Source organism: Lissotriton vulgaris, chromosome 9, assembly GCF_964263255.1.
Source record: "Lissotriton vulgaris chromosome 9, aLisVul1.2, whole genome shotgun sequence".
In the NCBI taxonomy this organism is placed as follows: domain Eukaryota; kingdom Metazoa; phylum Chordata; class Amphibia; order Caudata; family Salamandridae; genus Lissotriton; species Lissotriton vulgaris.
The window spans coordinates 836,785,356-836,802,021 of record NC_141697.1 but is presented as its reverse complement, the minus strand read 5'-3'; the positions used below and the strand labels follow the sequence as shown (position 1 = coordinate 836,802,021).

The following is a 16,666-nucleotide window of genomic DNA, read 5'->3' as shown; positions in this document are numbered from 1 at the left end:
TACAGCAGGTGAGCTGACCTGGTTCTTAGGCTACAGAGCAGCTCTGCTGACATGGTTCTCTCCCTCAAAAGCAGCTCTACTGACCTGGTTCTCTGGCTCTAAAGCAGCTCTGCTGACCTGGTTCTCTCCCTCAAAAGCAGCTCTGGTGACCTGGTTTATCTGGCTCTACAGCAGGTGATCTGACCTGGTTCTTAGGCTACAGAGCAGCTCTGCTGACCCGGTTCTCTTGCTGTAAAGCAGCTCTGCTGACCCGGTTCTATGGCTCTAAAGCAGTTCTGCTAACATGGTTCTCTGGCTCTAAAGCAGTTCTGCTAACCTGGTTCTCTCCCTCTAAAGCAGCTCTATTGGCCTGGTTTATCTGGCTCTACAGCAGCTCTATTGACCTGCTTTCTCTGGCTCTACAGCAGCTCTGCTGACCTGGTTCCATGGCTCTACAGCAGCTCTGCTGACCTGGTTCTCTGGCTCTACAGCAGCTCTGCTGACCTGGTTACATGGCTCCAAAGCAGCTCTGCTGACCTGGTTCTCTGGCTCTAAAGCAGCTCTGCTGGCCTGGTTCTCTGGCTCTAAAGCAGCTCTGCTGGCCTGGTTCTCTGGCTCTAAAGCAGCTCTGCTGGCCTGGTTCTCTGGCTCTAAAGCAGCTCTGCTGGCCTGGTTCTCTGGCTCTAGAGCAGCTCTGCCGACCTGGTTCTCTGGCTCTAAAGCAGCTCTGCTGACCTGGTTCTCTGGCTCTCAAGCAGCTCTGCTGACCTGGTTCTCTGGCTCTAAAGCAGCTCTGCTGGCCTGGTTCACTGGCCCTAAAGCAGCTCTACTGAACGGGTTTCTCTGGCTCTACAGCAGCTCTGCTGACCTGGTTCTCTGGCTCTAGAGCAGCTCTGCTGACCTGGTTTTTAGGCTCGAGAGCAGCTCTGCTGACCTGGTTCTCTGACTCTAAAGCAGGTCTGCTGACCTGGTTCTATGGCTCTAAAGCAGGTCTGCTGACCTGGTCCCTTGGCTCTAAAGCAGCTCTCAGCTCTGCTGACCTGGTTCTCTCCCTCTAAAGCAGCTCTGCTGACCTGATTCTCTCGCTCTGAAGAAGCTCTACTGACCTGGTTTCTCTGGCTCTACAGCAGCTCTGCTGACCTGGTTCTCTGGCTCTAGAGCAGCTCTGCTGACCTGGTTCTTAGGCTCGAGAGCAGCTCTGCTGACCTGGTTCTCTGCCTCTAGACCAGCTCTGCTGACCTGGTTCTATGGCTCTAGAGCTGCTCTGCTGACCTGGTTCTCTGGCTCTAAAGCAGCTCTGCTGACCTGGTTATCTAACTCTAGAGCAGCTCTGCTGACTTGGTTCTCTGGCTGTACAACGGACCTGCTGACCTGGTTTCTCTGGCTCTACAGCAGCTCTGCTGACCTGGTTCTCTGCGCTCACGATGCAAATACCCGACTTCGCGAAAATATATTTAAAAATAATATAAGTTGATTATAAGTATAAATATATTATTTTTATGAATATCTTAGATAATCTCTTGCCCTAAAATGTATATTAAAGACACATACATATAATTTTGGAATTTTTTTTGCGTGAGTCGCACACCGAGCACGCCCCAGCACGTATATGATGTCACGCGGGACCTGCCACTGTGTAAGCGTCTCGTACTGTAATGCACATGTGTCGCAGATGCGCGGGAGCAAGAGTCGCGGACTGGTCGCATACCAAATGCGCACATCACGTAATATAAAATGTATATGACGTAACTGAAAAACACGCAGCCGTCGCACACCGTACACCAATCCTTCACGACTTTTCTAAGATGTTGTCTAGAATCTGCGCACCCACCGTGATGTGTACGCTTTGAGTGTGCAACTCCAAAAAATTGTAAAACATTTTTTTAATGAAAATATTATAAATATGTTAAAATAAAAAATGAAAACAAAAATTTTTATCAATATTTCAGTTAGAATTAAAAAACAAATTGGGGCAATTTTCAGAAAAAAATATAATGTTATTTAATGAATAAAATATTTATAAATAGTTAAAAAAAACTAGAAAATCGGTACAAAAAACCAGGTATAACTACTATCACACTTAAAAATTAGCATTTATAAAAGCTTTGAAATTCACTGAAAAAAACCATAGGTTTTAGAGACGTTATAGTTAGAAATTAGCATTTAAAAACGCTTTGAAATTCACTTTTAGTAACATAGGTTTCAGAGACGTTATAGTTAGAAATTATGATTCCGAAAAGGGGGTGGTGATGAACAGAGTGTCTGAATTAAGCAGACCACTCTTACCCAGTCAAAAGATCAGGGCTTGATCCGTCACCGGTATTTATCTCACTGCACCATCCCAGTTCAGAACCTGGCTATATGCAAATCAGTCTGTCCCTGGCCCAGTGCATCATGGGAACAGGGCAGACTAAACTACCAAGCCAATTCTTCACCAGAAAGGAGACAAGCTACCGGGGACCGGTTTCTGGCATTTCAGCCGTCGTCGGCCCGGCTTGCTTGAATCCTGATGGTGCAGTGAGAAAGGGACTCATGTCTGAGTATTTCCTGCCACACCTATAGTGGCCAAAAACGATTCAGAAAAGGGGGTGGTGATGAACAGAGTGTCTGAATTAAGCAGACCACACTTACCAAGTCAAAAGATCAGGGCTTGATCCATCACCGTTATTTATCTCACTGCACCATCCCAGTTCAGAACCTGGCTATATGCAAATCAGTCTGTCCCTGGCCCAGTGCATCATGGGAACAGGGCAGACTAAACTACCAAGCCAATTCTTCACCAGAAAGGAGACAAGCTACCGGGGACCGGTTTCTGGCATTTCAGCCGTCGTCGGCCCGGCTTGCTTGAATCCTGATGGTGCAGTGAGAAAGGGACTCATGTCTGAGTATACCATGCCACACCTATAGTGGCCAAAAACGATTCAGAAAAGGGGGTGGTGATGAACAGAGTGTCTGAATTAAGCAGACCACTCTTACCCAGTCAAAAGATCAGGGCTTGATCCATCACCGTTATTTATCTCACTGCACCATCCCAGTTCAGAACCTGGCTATATGCAAATCAGTCTGTCCCTGGCCCAGTGCATCATGGGAACAGGGCAGACTAAACTACCAAGCCAATTCTTCACCAGAAAGGAGACAAGCTACCAGGGACCGGTTTCTGGCATTTCAGCCGTCGTCGGCCCGGCTTGCTCTAATCCTGATGGTGCAGTGAGAAAGGGACTCATGTCTGAGTATACCCTGCCACACCTATAGTGGCCAAAAACGATTCAGAAAAGGGGGTGGTGATAAACAGAGTGTCTGAATTAAGCAGACCACTCTTACCCAGTCAAAAGATCAGGGCTTGATCCATCACCGTTATTTATCTCACTGCACCATCCCAGTTCAGAACCTGGCTATATGCAAATCAGTCTGTCCCTGGCCCAGTGCATCATGGGAACAGGGCAGACTAAACTACCAAGCCAATTCTTCACCAGAAAGGAGACAAGCTACCGGGGACCGGTTTCTGGCATTTCAGCCATCGTCGACCCGGCTTGCTTGAATCCTGATGGTGCAGTGAGAAAGGGACTCATGTCTGAGTATATCCTGCCACACCTATAGTGGCCAAAAACGATTCAGAAAAGGGGGTGGTGATGAACAGAGTGTCTGAATTAAGCAGACCACTCTTACCCAGTCAAAAGATCAGGGCTTGATCCGTCACCGTTATTTATCTCACTGCACCATCCCAGTTCAGAACCTGGCTATATGCAAATCAGTCTGTCCCTGGCCCAGTGCATCATGGGAACAGGGCAGACTAAACTACCAAGGCAATTCTTCACCAGAAAGGAGACAAGCTACCGGGGACCAGTTTCTGGCATTTCAGCCGTCGTCGGCCTGGCTTGCTTGAATCCTGATGGTGCAGTGAGAAGGGGACTCATGTCTGAGTATACCCTGCCACACCTATAGTGGCCAAAAACGATTCAGAAAAGGGGGTGGTGATGAACAGAGTGTCTGAATTAAGCAGACCACTCTTACCCAGTCAAAAGATCAGGGCTTGATCCATCACCGTTATTTATCTCACTGCACCATCCCAGTTCAGAACCTGGCTATATGCAAATCAGTCTGTCCCTGGCCCAGTGCATCATGGGAACAGGGCAGACTAAACTACCAAGCCAATTCTTCACCAGAAAGGAGACAAGCTACCGGGGACCGGTTTCTGGCATTTCAGCCGTCGTCGGCCCGGCTTGCTTGAATCCTGATGGTGCAGTGAGAAAGGGACTCATGTCTGAGTATACCCTGCCACACCTATAGTGGCCAAAAACGATTCAGAAAAGGGGGTGGTGATAAACAGAGTGTCTGAATTAAGCAGACCACTCTTACCCAGTCAAAAGATCAGGGCTTGATCCATCACCGTTATTTATCTCACTGCACCATCCCAGTTCAGAACCTGGCTATATGCAAATCAGTCTGTCCCTGGCCCAGTGCATCATGGGAACAGGGCAGACTAAACTACCAAGGCAATTCTTCACCAGAAAGGAGACAAGCTACCGGGGACCGGTTTCTGGCATTTCAGCCGACGTCGGCCCGGCTTGCTTGAATCCTGATGGTGCAGTGAGAAAGGGACTCATGTCTGAGTATACCCTGCCACACCTATAGTGGCCAAAAACGATTCAGAAAAGGGGTGGTGATGAACAGAGTGTCTGAATTAAGCAGACCACTCTTACCCAGTAAAAAGATCAGGGCTTGATCCATCACCGTTATTTATCTCACTGCACCATCCCAGTTCAGAACCTGGCTATATGCAAATCAGTCTGTCCCTATTAAACGGTGTTGGATCTAGCCCTGATCTCTTGACTGGGTGAGAGTATTCTGCTTAATTCAGAAACTCTGTCCATCACCACCCCTTGTTGTTAAATATTTTGTCCACCCTAAGCGTGGAAGGGTATACTCAGATGTGAGTCCCTTGCTCATTGCACCATCAGGATTCAAGCAAGCCGGGCCGACGACGGCTGAAATGCCAGAAACCGGTCCCCGGAAGCTTGTTTCCTTCCCAGTGTAAGAATTGGCTTGGTAGTTTGGTTTGCCCTGTTCCCATCATGCACTGGGACTGTGGTATTGGGTTCTCCAGGCCTACATACTCCGCAGAATACCCTCTACACCATAAGAACTGTTGGCACGGAAACTAGAAAATGCAAAAGACAAGTTTATTAAAACCCCATGGGGTGGTGGTACATTCCTACAGCACCCTTCGGTAATGCAAGAAGTATCACACCGAACATCGGTGCAAGTCCTTCTTTTATACAATTTTACAGCAATAAAACATAGGCGGTACATAGTTACAGAGTTTTAGGTACATATATGGTCATTTTTGGAACACAGCCAACTCATGGGAGGGGCTACAACACCACTGGTCAGTTTGGCGGAACATTCCTAAGGGATGACTGGTCAGTCTAAACTGCGCATGTGCGGGCTTGACCATTACTAAAAATAGCCTGTTGCTGGGCAAACTCGAGTGGTCCGTGGTACAGAGAAAGGACAGAAGGGCATGCTGACCACGAGGCAACGCATTCTCTAAAATGGCCGCCGTTACATAAAAAATGGCGTTCATCAACTCTAGTCAAGATAAGGAAGTAACGTGTAGCAAAGCTTAACGCTAACCCGATCATTGTCAAAATACAACAGGACAGGAACAGACTAATTTGCATATAGCCAGGTTCTGAACTGGGATGGTGCAGTGAGCTAAAAAACGGTGTTGGATCTAGCCCTGATCTCTTGACTGGGTGAGAGTGTTCTGCTTAATTCAGAAACTCTGTCCATCACCACCCCTTGTTGTTAAATAATAGTTAGAAATTAGCATTTAAAAAACCTTAGAAATTCACAGAAAAAAACATAGGTTTCAGGTGTGTTCTAGTTAGCTGGCCATTTCACTCGTACAAAACCATAGAAATTCATCCGTTATAGCTAGTTCTGCTAACTATAACTTGCGCGCCTGCAATGCACTGCTGATGATGTCACATATTGCATCATTCATGACATGGTCAGTGACATCACTGATGACATTATCCTCTATGATAATCCGTTACACCTCATCATACACTAGTGTGACCTTCCATCAATCACTGTAAAATATAGAGTACCATATTTGAAACCATTGACACACCAATACCAGTTACTACATACCCACTTACTGATGCCTAAGTCTACCCACACAACTACCCATTCAACAACAGAATCCTTTTTACATGCAGTCACTAATTAATGGAACACAATCGAATGCACTTTGAGACTTGGTTGATTACCAAAAAGCCCAGATTCTCACATTTGCGAAGAAGTATGACCAATTGAGGAACTTAACAACAGGAGAAAAAGCACAACCTGGAAGACAAGTGGACACTAGCGAGGATAGAGTCAGTATCGACAATCCAACTGATGGGAGTGTCACTAGTGGCAGTGACTTTTCCAACATTTCAGAGTTTGCTGGAGTAAAAACCAGTATATTAACAGAGTTTGATATGGTTGCCAAAGGAAGACAAACAAGCAACAGACAACAAGGGGAGTATCAAAATTGTGGAAGAGGAAGCAGAGGAGCAAGAAAAAAGAATACCTCAACATTAGGAGAACTAGGAAGCCCGGTGGGAAGCCGAACAAGGGGTCAGGTGAAAGTGAAATAATGGAGAGAAAAACAGTCATCAACTTATCTGAGAGAACACTCACCGAGATGGAGGTAGAGCTTTTATCATTGGGTTTGACTTTCTGTCCCTCTAATGACTTTAACTATACGCAGAGTTGGATAGATTTGTTCTTTTTCAAAAGAAAATTGGGCATTAAGAAATGGTATGCGACAAAAGCTACTAATGTTGCAGATTTAGAAAAAGACAAAAACAAATGCAGTAGTATTAGAATCGGAGATGTTGCATTGCTCCACACTTTGGACATCCTAGCGGATTTTGAAGATGTTGAGAGCGATCCATTTGTGAATCTGATCAATGAGAATGTTCCCCTAGATGTAAGTGCTGTTAGTGGCTTTAAAACTAATTCGATATTCCTGCCACAAATTAAGAATGATGCAATTGAAATCTTTGAAAAAGGAGTCAGACAAGAATATTTTTTTATTGTCCAATCAGAAATGGAGGAAGGGGGTGGAATAATGTGACGCTGGCACAACGAAAGGCCATTGAGAAACTGAAGAATGACAATTCAATAGTGATTAAAAAAGCAGATAAGAGTGGGAATGTGGCGGTCCTGTCCAGGCAGAATTACATCAATAAAGGAATGAAGCAACTTTCAGACAGTGACAGATACAGTAGAAGCAACAGAATGGAATACGAGCATTCAATAAGGAAATTTAAAGAGCAGTTAGTTGAGTGGAAAGATAAGGGGTTATTAGAACAAGACAAATTAAAATGTTTAGACTAAATTCCCCAAGCTTCCAGCACTTTATTTTCTACTCAAAATTCATAAGGATCAAGAAAATCCCCAAGGGAGGCCCATGGTCTCTTCTAGAGGAAGTTGCCTTGAGAACACCTTGATAAGTAGATCATTTTCTTAAAATTCTCGTGCAGCAACTACCCTCCTATGTAAAAGATTCAGGAGATTTCCTTAGAGGCCTTGAGAAACTCCATTGGGATAGCAACGATTCCCTTTTGTCGCTTGATGTCATGAGCCTATATACATGCATCCTCCATGATTTGGGGTTAAAATCATGAAGACATTTTCTCAATGAAAGATCGATTTCTTATCTCTTTCATACTGAGATGCTCATTGCGATGATGTCAATTTGCCTGACACAGAACTACGTTCTCTTCGACTTCAAGATCTTTAAACAGACCCTTGGTACATCTGTGGGGACCTGCTTTGCTCTGTGCTTTGCAGGACTCTACATGGGATACTGGGAAGAGAAAGTAGTGAGAACATCATCTGTGTTTCAAGAAAAGGTGGCCATGTGGGTCTGTTACATAGATGATATTTTTTGTGTCTGGAAGGGCACTGAGAATGAAGCACTAGAATTTGTGAGTGCCCTCAACGTGAACAGTTTTAATCTGAAGTTCACCAGCCAATGGTCAAAAGACAGACTAGAGTTTCTAGATCTGAGACTTACAGTTCAAAACGAAAAACTTGAGAGTTCTCTTTTCAGGAAAACCACTGCAGGTAACAGTTTGTTACATGCACGGAGTTGCCATCCGAGTTCACTGATTAACAGCATACCACTGGGTGAACTTCTACAGGTAAAACGAAACTGCAGTACCCCTGATAGTTTCAGTGCAGAAGAAGAAATCATGACCAAGAGATTCCTTGAGAGAGGATATTCACTGTCAGTCATCAATTAGGCAAAAGCGAAAGTTGCAGAGAGAACTAGTAAAGGAAACAGGAGTGTGACCCATATACCTAGTCGGGATTGGGGTTCAAAGGTGTATGAAAATACAATATCCCAACAGGTGGAATTCCAAAAGACAATTGGTAAGGTATGCAGAAAGCATTACACGAACAAGAAAATAAGGAGAAAATTATTCCAATGATTTGTATATAATAATTGCTTATACATTTGGTTCTTAAGAAGGAGGACAAGGACAAAATTGAATAATTAGAACAGCAAAAAGTTCAAAATTTCCAATGACAATCGAGAGTGGGCTTGGTGCTCAAATATATACAAGTGGTGGAAGGCGACGCAAGTGATGGGGTGAACAGTGTGGGCGGCGCAATGTAAATAAGGTGAAAATATTATACATTGGGTGGCTCAGTGTGTGACATAGTTAAGGTGACTTAGAATCACAAATCACAATTTCTGTAGAGCCTCGCTAAATGTTGCGCCTCAATTAGCGCTGTGGGGTCGACGACGTTTCGGTCCCTGATCAATTAGGACCATCTTCAGGACGGGGTTGTCTCATTTTCAATGCTGTAGGAAAAAAAGGAATGTAGTCCGGCGATATGACTGAAGCGCGTGAACGATCCCAATGGATCTGAGGTAATAATGGAAGCGACGGGGCGTCTTGGCGCGGTCGTCTGTTCAATCAAGGAAATCTATGGGCTGCGACGGAAGGAACCCATGGGTATCGGAGGTCAAGGACAGAGCCTATGGCCGGGCGTGTGGAGGCGAGCAGCAATCACGTCTCTCCGGCGGGGAAACCTGAGTGAATCAAAGTTCGTAACAGAATAGAAGGGGGTTCCCCGAGGGAATTACTGATATTGGCAGGAAAAAAGGGGATTAGCACAATAAGAATAGAAAAAGCAAAGACCCTGTCAAGGTGCGTCAAAAGGGTCCCCTAGAGGATCCACAATAATTATTAATGGGGTGACATAGGCTATGGATCAGAGCCAATAACATCAAGAATATTTTTTTTTTTTATATTTTTTATTTTTATTAGATCTGGCATTTCTCAAATACAGTACATTCAATATATAAATATATAAGATTCTGTTGATAAAACTAGAAAGGGAAGGGTGTTTCACGTGATATTTCTAGGGAAGAGGCTCGGCAAGTATCAGTGTTCCACACACTCCTGGGCAGACATGGGGAATTCACATGCACAGATATACTCAGGGAATCAATCAAATTCACATTCATTCATGCCTTTCTTTCATATATGTACAACGAGGCCTGCAACGGAAAGATAGAATTAAGGTTGCATGGATGTAAGTGCAAATTATGGAGGCAGATTAGATGGAAAAAACGTTCTCCATAAGGACTAGGGTACTGCCATTCTTATGAATAGCGCCAAAGCGAGCTTCGGTGTTGAGCACCTTCGTCAGGGCGGGCGGGTACAACCAGGGAGGGGGAACACACACGCTGTGAATAAAAAACATTTCGTAGTATCATGTAGCTATATATTTCCATACATACTTCCAACAACAATATTATATCCAGTATTTGATTATTCTCATGGTTAAAAACTATTAAATATGGATGTCATGGCTCCGATATCATATAGGCACTCCCAAGGTATGTCCCCCCACAATCAAGGAGTCACTGGTCAAATAACGATGGACCAAGGAGAAGGTAGGTAAATCCACATTCTACACTTTCAACATTCACTCAAACATTCTTTACGGTTTATTCATACTACTCACTGACGCAGTTATATTTCCTTACTGGTTCAGGATAAGACCGCATAGTCGGGCCCAAGGTGGCTTGGATTTAAAAATGCCTACCTTATCCTTTCCTTTCAAAATCTGTCAGCTAAACTGTCATTATAACAAGTACCCTATCGCATATATTGATCCAGATGGCAGAGAGAATACTTACAGAGGATCAGGCAGTCAGGGGTAGAATTTTATAAAGCATCAGGTATTTCCAGAAGAATTTATTGTCTCCAAAATTCTAAATAAAAAATGTAGGGGAGACATGGGGGTCAGTCCAAGTAGCTAGGTTCTCTATGTCATTGGCAGAACCCATTTTGGTACAGTTCTAAAATAGAGAAATACCTGAGATGAAAAAGATTTCCAACCGGATTAAGGGTTCAGATGGTCCATGGTTATCATATCCTTCAAAGGGCTCTGTTATATGGCGGAGAGTAACTCATACAGTCTTTCCTGTTCAAATCGAAGTCAAAGATGAAAAGAGAGAGAGAATACGGCTATTTTTTATGTGTAGGTATAAATCATACTTTCCATTCGTCTTCAGATCGATTGGCACTAAATGCAGTTGCTTGAACTAGCAACGAAGAAATGGGGAGACTGGAACTATATAAGATGCCATTAGTTCACTGCAAGCTCGAGGTATTATAGTTCTCCGTATACTCAAAAAGAACCTCACAATCTTAATTATATATGTGATCTTGGCTTGGCAGCTGTGGAACACTTTTTAAAATCTAGATCTATCTCGTATCTTGATCATTCCAAAATGTTGATCAAATTAATTGAATTTTGTTTAATTAACAATTTTCTTATTTTTGATGACAAGATGTACCGACAGTCACAGGGCACGGCTATGGGCACCTGCTTCGCCCCTAGTTATGCCAACCTCTTCATGGGTTGGTGGGAGGCGCAGGTGTCCAGTCAACTAGCCGAATTTAACACCAAAGTTGTCCTGTGGCTTAGGTACATCAACAACATTTTTATGATTTGGAATGGAAATACTAACTCTGACAAAGCATTTGTAGGTCTACTAAATAAGAACAATGTGAATCTAATCTTCACGGAACACATACATAAGACCAGAATTGAATTTCTTGATATACAGGTGGAAATTCCAGGAGCTACCATGACTACCAGCCTCTTTCGTAAAAAAACTGCAGGCAACAGCCTTTTAAATGCCAGAAGCGCACACCCCAGAAGCTTGGTGGACAGTATACCCCATGGGGAACTGTTACGAGCAAAGATAAATTGCAGCACTACTGCTGGTTATGAGCTGGAAAAAACCATAATGTGATATCGCTTTAAAGAAAGGGGCTATAAAAGTAAAATCATTGTTCAGGCGTGTAAGAGAGTTGATAATACCGTCAGAAATGAGCTACTCAATACCAACAATATCATAGAAGAAGAAGGAACTAAAGTAAGATTCATCACAACCTATTCAGGACAGGCACACGAGGTCAGGAGGATTTTTAATAAACATTGGCATGTCCTTTTGACCGATAACCATTTGAAACCGTACCTGAATCCAAATCCTCAAATCAAATGTAGATCGCTTCAGGATGATCTGAGCCCCAATACTGTAGTGAGTAAAATCGAACCCAAAAACAATCCAGGTTTTAAATGTTGTGGATCATGTAAGGCCTGTCGCAATAGTGTAAACTGTAAGGAACTCATAGTTCCAACATCTAAGAGGGTGTTTACGATCAAAAAATCACTCTCATGTCATACAATGTACTGTGTGTACGTACTCATATGTCCATGTGACAGATGGTATGTCGGCAGTAAAACTTTGAAAGCGAAAGAGAGAGTCCTACAGCATTTGAGGGCTATCAAGAATCACAATGTACAATATCCTGTGGCTCGTCATTTCTTTGATCACCACTATCAAAATGACAATCTGCTGAGAATGGTGGTCATCGATAAGGTCAATCTGGGAATTCAAGGAGGAAACAGGAAACTTGCTTTGCGACAAATGGAGTCGAGATATATTATTGACTTTGAATGTATGACTCCAAATGGATTGAACATCAATGAGGAATTAGCTGTACATTTAGCATGATGATGAAACTGATATAATGTAATCATAATTGTAATCTGCAGTTAGATCGATATAGGTCTTTCTTTTAAATAGTTCTATGTATTTTATCTTTCAGAGGTACTTGATGAATAGGTGGGACTAGGAATATGAGGTCAACTAAAGTCGAGTGTGGAAGATCATGCGGCTGCACAAATTTTGACTGGGAATTCAGATCTGTAATAGAACTGTTTCTGACATTGAGAACTTGCCCACTGGGGCTTGGACGTTTTTCTTTAGCGAATCAGCATAACTTTTTATACGAACGAGTAATGGCATGTGTTGTAAGAATGCCCACTTGGGCGGAATTGTTTTGAACCATCATAGCTAACTGTGTTATAATTCTTAAGTTGATGAAAAATCCTTGACAGTGATCAGGACAGACACACAGGGTTTGCCCACTAGGGCCTTAAGCTTCCAAATAACTTGCAATATAGCCATTAAGATAGATGTCACGAGAACAGCCCACTTGGGCAGAGTTGATCTGATACGTTATGTTTCGTTGCGGTAAACTGTTAATGAGTGAATTTTGCCTTGATACGCAGGCAATAAGATTAAAATGTGCAAGCTGCGATCACCATTAATATTGGGGGTAATCAATCTGAAGGTCGTGTGCACTGCCAGTAACCTTTAAATCTGAGACACAGTGTTTTGTCGTAATATGGTTAAATCAATTCATGACCTGTCTATATTATACGTTGATTTTTGATATGATATAAGCACCAAAGGGTATGTGAATGAATTTCTGACCTGTTTATAGCATTGTTGACTCTTCCAAAATGTCCGCCACACTAAGTACCAATTTGTACACATATGGGTGTTAGTCCGTTTTTCATGTTACTCGAAAGAGTAAAAGGACAACTGTTTGGTATCAATTTGTAAACGTGATCCAGCTGTGGACTACTGCTTTTATCCTTTATTATTCCTTTGATAACCAAAGTTTAATAACTTTTTAATCCTGAAGTATTTATGTTTTATTATTGTGTTTGTACATATTTTATTGCACTTTTATGGTCTTTGACCGAAATAAAGTTATCAAAGTGAAGTGAAGAAACGCGTTGTTTTCCTGCTGAATAAAATTGCGTGCACAGCAACTTCTGAGTGTCGGAGAGGTCTATTCGAGAGAATGGAGTGCTTTGATGGATATATATATATATATATATATATATATATATATATATATATATAAAAAAAAAACATAGGTTGGCAAGTGGAGTATGACATGGCGACTTGTCTATTGTTCTGGTTTCCTCACACGAGAACAACCAAAATCACTAGTAAATTTATTGATCTGGGTCTCATCGTGGCCCAGAGGGAGATAACCTGGCACTGGAAATCAAAGGAGCGTCCCTCTGGTAGGCGATGGGCGAGCAAATTACTTAACTGGGCCCGTAGTGAAGGTACGGTTAGGCTTCGCCAGGCAGCCCGTACGGCTAATGAAAAGAGTCTGGAGATGGCATGAGCATGAGAGGAACTAGTGCGAACGCTAAGTAACAATCTGGCACCAGTGGAGGACTAAGGAAGGAGGGTTTGGAATGCAGTTCCATGGGATGCACGGAAGGATGAGTATAGATCCTACAGGTTTCTTTCTTTTCGGAGTCGAGATACAGTACCAGGCCCACACCAGTAACGGTTAGAGGGGAGGGTATAGGTGGTGTAGTTGGGGGTCCTACTGTTGATATAAGAGAGGACTGACCTCTAAGGGCGGCATGTGTGAATCTTTGGGTTGTACGATTGGTCAGGTATTTCCTTAGTAGGGGGGTGGTACACAGAGTTCGTTCCCCTATGACGATAGCCTGGGGGATAGAAGGTTGGAGATAGGCTGCTTAGCTATGCTAGCAGTACCCACCAGTAATCACCGTTTGCATTATAGGACAGGTTCTTTGTTGGGTCCAGGGGACGGGGAAATAAAGCAAAGCAGATACGAGATCACCCTGCTGAGCAGATGTCATTGTTTCTTTTGTGCTCTACCAGGTTTGGCACTGTCTCGCTATCACCGCCCGGCCTCCGGGATGTGGGCTAAATGGCTGTGTGATGCTTGAATCACAATATCTGCAGGACATTTATAAGTGGCGGGACAGTTGGAACAATTGATTGTGTATTTTCAAATTCTGCATTAAAAAAATTACAAAAAATCTTAGAAATTCACTGAAAAACCATAGGTTTCACACATGTTATAGTTAGCTGGACATTTCACTCATATATTACTGACCATGTCATGAGTGATGTAATATGTGACGTCATCAGCAGTGCAATGCGGGCGCGCGAGTTATAGTTAATGGTTTTGTATGAGTGAAATGTCCAGGTAACTATAACATGTATGAAAACTATGGTTTTTCAGTGAATTTTAAGGTTTTTAAAATGCTAATTTTTAACTATAACGTGTGAAACCTATGGTTTTTTCAGTGAATTTCAAAGGTTTTTTAAATGCTCATTTTTAACTATAACGTGTGTGAAACCTATGGTTTTTTCAGTGAATTTCAAAGGTTTTTAAATGCTAATTTTTAACTATAACGTGTGTGAAACCTATGGTTTTTTCAGTGTATTTCAAAGGTTTTGTAAATGATAATTTTTTAATGTATTAGTTGTTATATTTTTTATACTGATTTACTACATTATTTTGAATTATTTATATTTAGATATTTTATTTTTTAAATTACATTACATATTTTTTATATAAATTGAAAAATAAATGTTTTTAAAAAAATTGAAATTGTAATATTTTTATATTTTTTAATTTATATATATTTGATATTGCAGGCAATGATATCCTATGGAAGGAAATTCAAGTTACAGTAACTACGATTAGAATTACTTTTCAGTATCAATAGTGGGCTGAAAGATGCAGCACTGAGGTCTCTCCTGATAACAGGTGAGTAAATCAGAATTCGTAGTTCGGCTGATTTTTGAGGAATTTTGTAAAGTTCCAAAACTCCACACTTAGAAATTTTTTCAATTGAAACCAGTCAATGTTAGCCTATGGAAGGAAATTCAAGTTACTGTAAGTATGGTTACAATTACTTTTCAGGATCAGTGGTGGGCTGAAAGATGCAGCACTGAGATCTCTCCTGATAACGGGTGAGTAAATCGGAATTTGTAGTTCGGCTGATTTTTGAGGAATTTTTTGAAGTTCAAAAACTCCACACTTGAAAGAATTTTCAAGAAAAACTTGTCAATGTTACCCTATGAAAGGAAATTCAAGTTACTGTAACTACCATTAGATTTACTTTTCAGGATCAATAGTGGGCTGAAAGATGCAGAAATGAGGTCTCTCCTGATAACAGGTGAGTAAATCGGAATTCATAGTTCGGCTGATTTTTGAGGAATTTTTTAAAGTTCCAAAACTCGACTCTTAGTAAAATTTTCAATTGAAACCAGTCAATGTTAACCTATGGAAGGAAATTCAAGTTACTGTAAGTATGGTTACAATTACTTTTCAGGATCAGCAGTGGGCTGAAAGATGCAGCACTGACGTCTCTCGTGATAACAGGTGAGTAAATCTGAATTCGTTCTTCGGCTGATTTAAGAGGAATATTTTGCGCAATAGTGAAGGAAGGGGTCGGGCCTGAGGAGACATGTGTGCAAACACGCCCTGTGGTGCGTTTTAGGTTGGGGAATATATTCCTCTTCAATCCTGAGGTCATCTGTGAGCCAACTAGCCCATCATGTACCTCCAGTTTGCGCCAGGGAGTTGCGTTGCAGAGAGGTGTTCAGAGGGCACGCCCCCTTTTTACAACACTCTGCAACGCAGCTCCGTGGCACTTACTAGAGGTACCCGTTGGACTAGTTGGCCCCTAGGGGACCTCTGGATTGAAGAGGAATATATTCCCCAAGCTAAAACACGCCACAGGGCGTGTTTGCACACATGTCACCTCAAGCCCCGTCCCCTACCTTCACCACTGTCCAAACATGCCCCGTAATGCGTTCTTAGTTGGGGAATTACATCCCCTTGCATACTAGGGGTCCCTGGGGGCCAACTAGCCCACCAGGAATCTCCAGTATGCGCCAGGAGGCTACGTTGCAGAGAGATGTAATGAGGCCACGCCCCTTTTAACACCTCTCTGCAACGCAGCCCCCTGTTGCTTTTTCAGAGGGGGAAAGCCAGGAGCACAGTTGACTGCTTATTTTTAAAATTGTTTGCTTGTTTTTAATTTTGCCGTTTGTACACTTACCCTCATTCTTCCCTCCCCTCCTCGCTGCTTCTGCTTCCCCGCACAGCCGATTAGGCGCTGCAGCAGGGTAACGGCGAGGACACACGCCATCTTGGGGGAAGCCCTGGGTCGGCGGTGCAGTTGCACGGCCACTCCCGCCAGCATATCATGTCTACTTGCTCCCGGCCGCAAAGCGGCCGCGCTAGCGACGCGCCAAAGGCGCGCCAAAGTCAAGCCCATCTGTGCCCATCCGCGACCGGTCGGGACCCAGGGCCTATCATTATGCCCGGCATTTAATCTATTCCTCTACCCAACTCCATGCTTGCCAGAGTGATTGGCCTATTAGAGCCTCCATCCAGGCACGTATTGAAAACCTTGCATATCTCAGTTTACCCACCCCCATCACTGCTTCTGG

At 43.0% G+C, this 16,666-nt stretch overlaps 2 protein-coding genes across 2 annotated transcripts in view; one reads left to right on the top strand and one right to left on the bottom strand.

Moving 5' to 3' along the window:
• The window catches only part of SCYL1 (SCY1 like pseudokinase 1), a 1,168,528-nt gene that overhangs the window by 101,990 nt on the left and 1,049,872 nt on the right, over positions 1 to 16,666 (bottom strand). The window lies entirely within an intron of this gene.
• LOC147692337 (uncharacterized) overlaps positions 1 to 16,666 on the top strand; it is a 76,701-nt gene that overhangs the window by 23,066 nt on the left and 36,969 nt on the right. Inside the window, exon 3 of the mRNA XM_086937479.1 lies at positions 7,828 to 8,103. Coding sequence (XP_086793605.1) covers positions 7,828 to 8,103 — 276 coding nt within the window. The remainder of the gene's footprint in view (positions 1 to 7,827; positions 8,104 to 16,666) is intronic.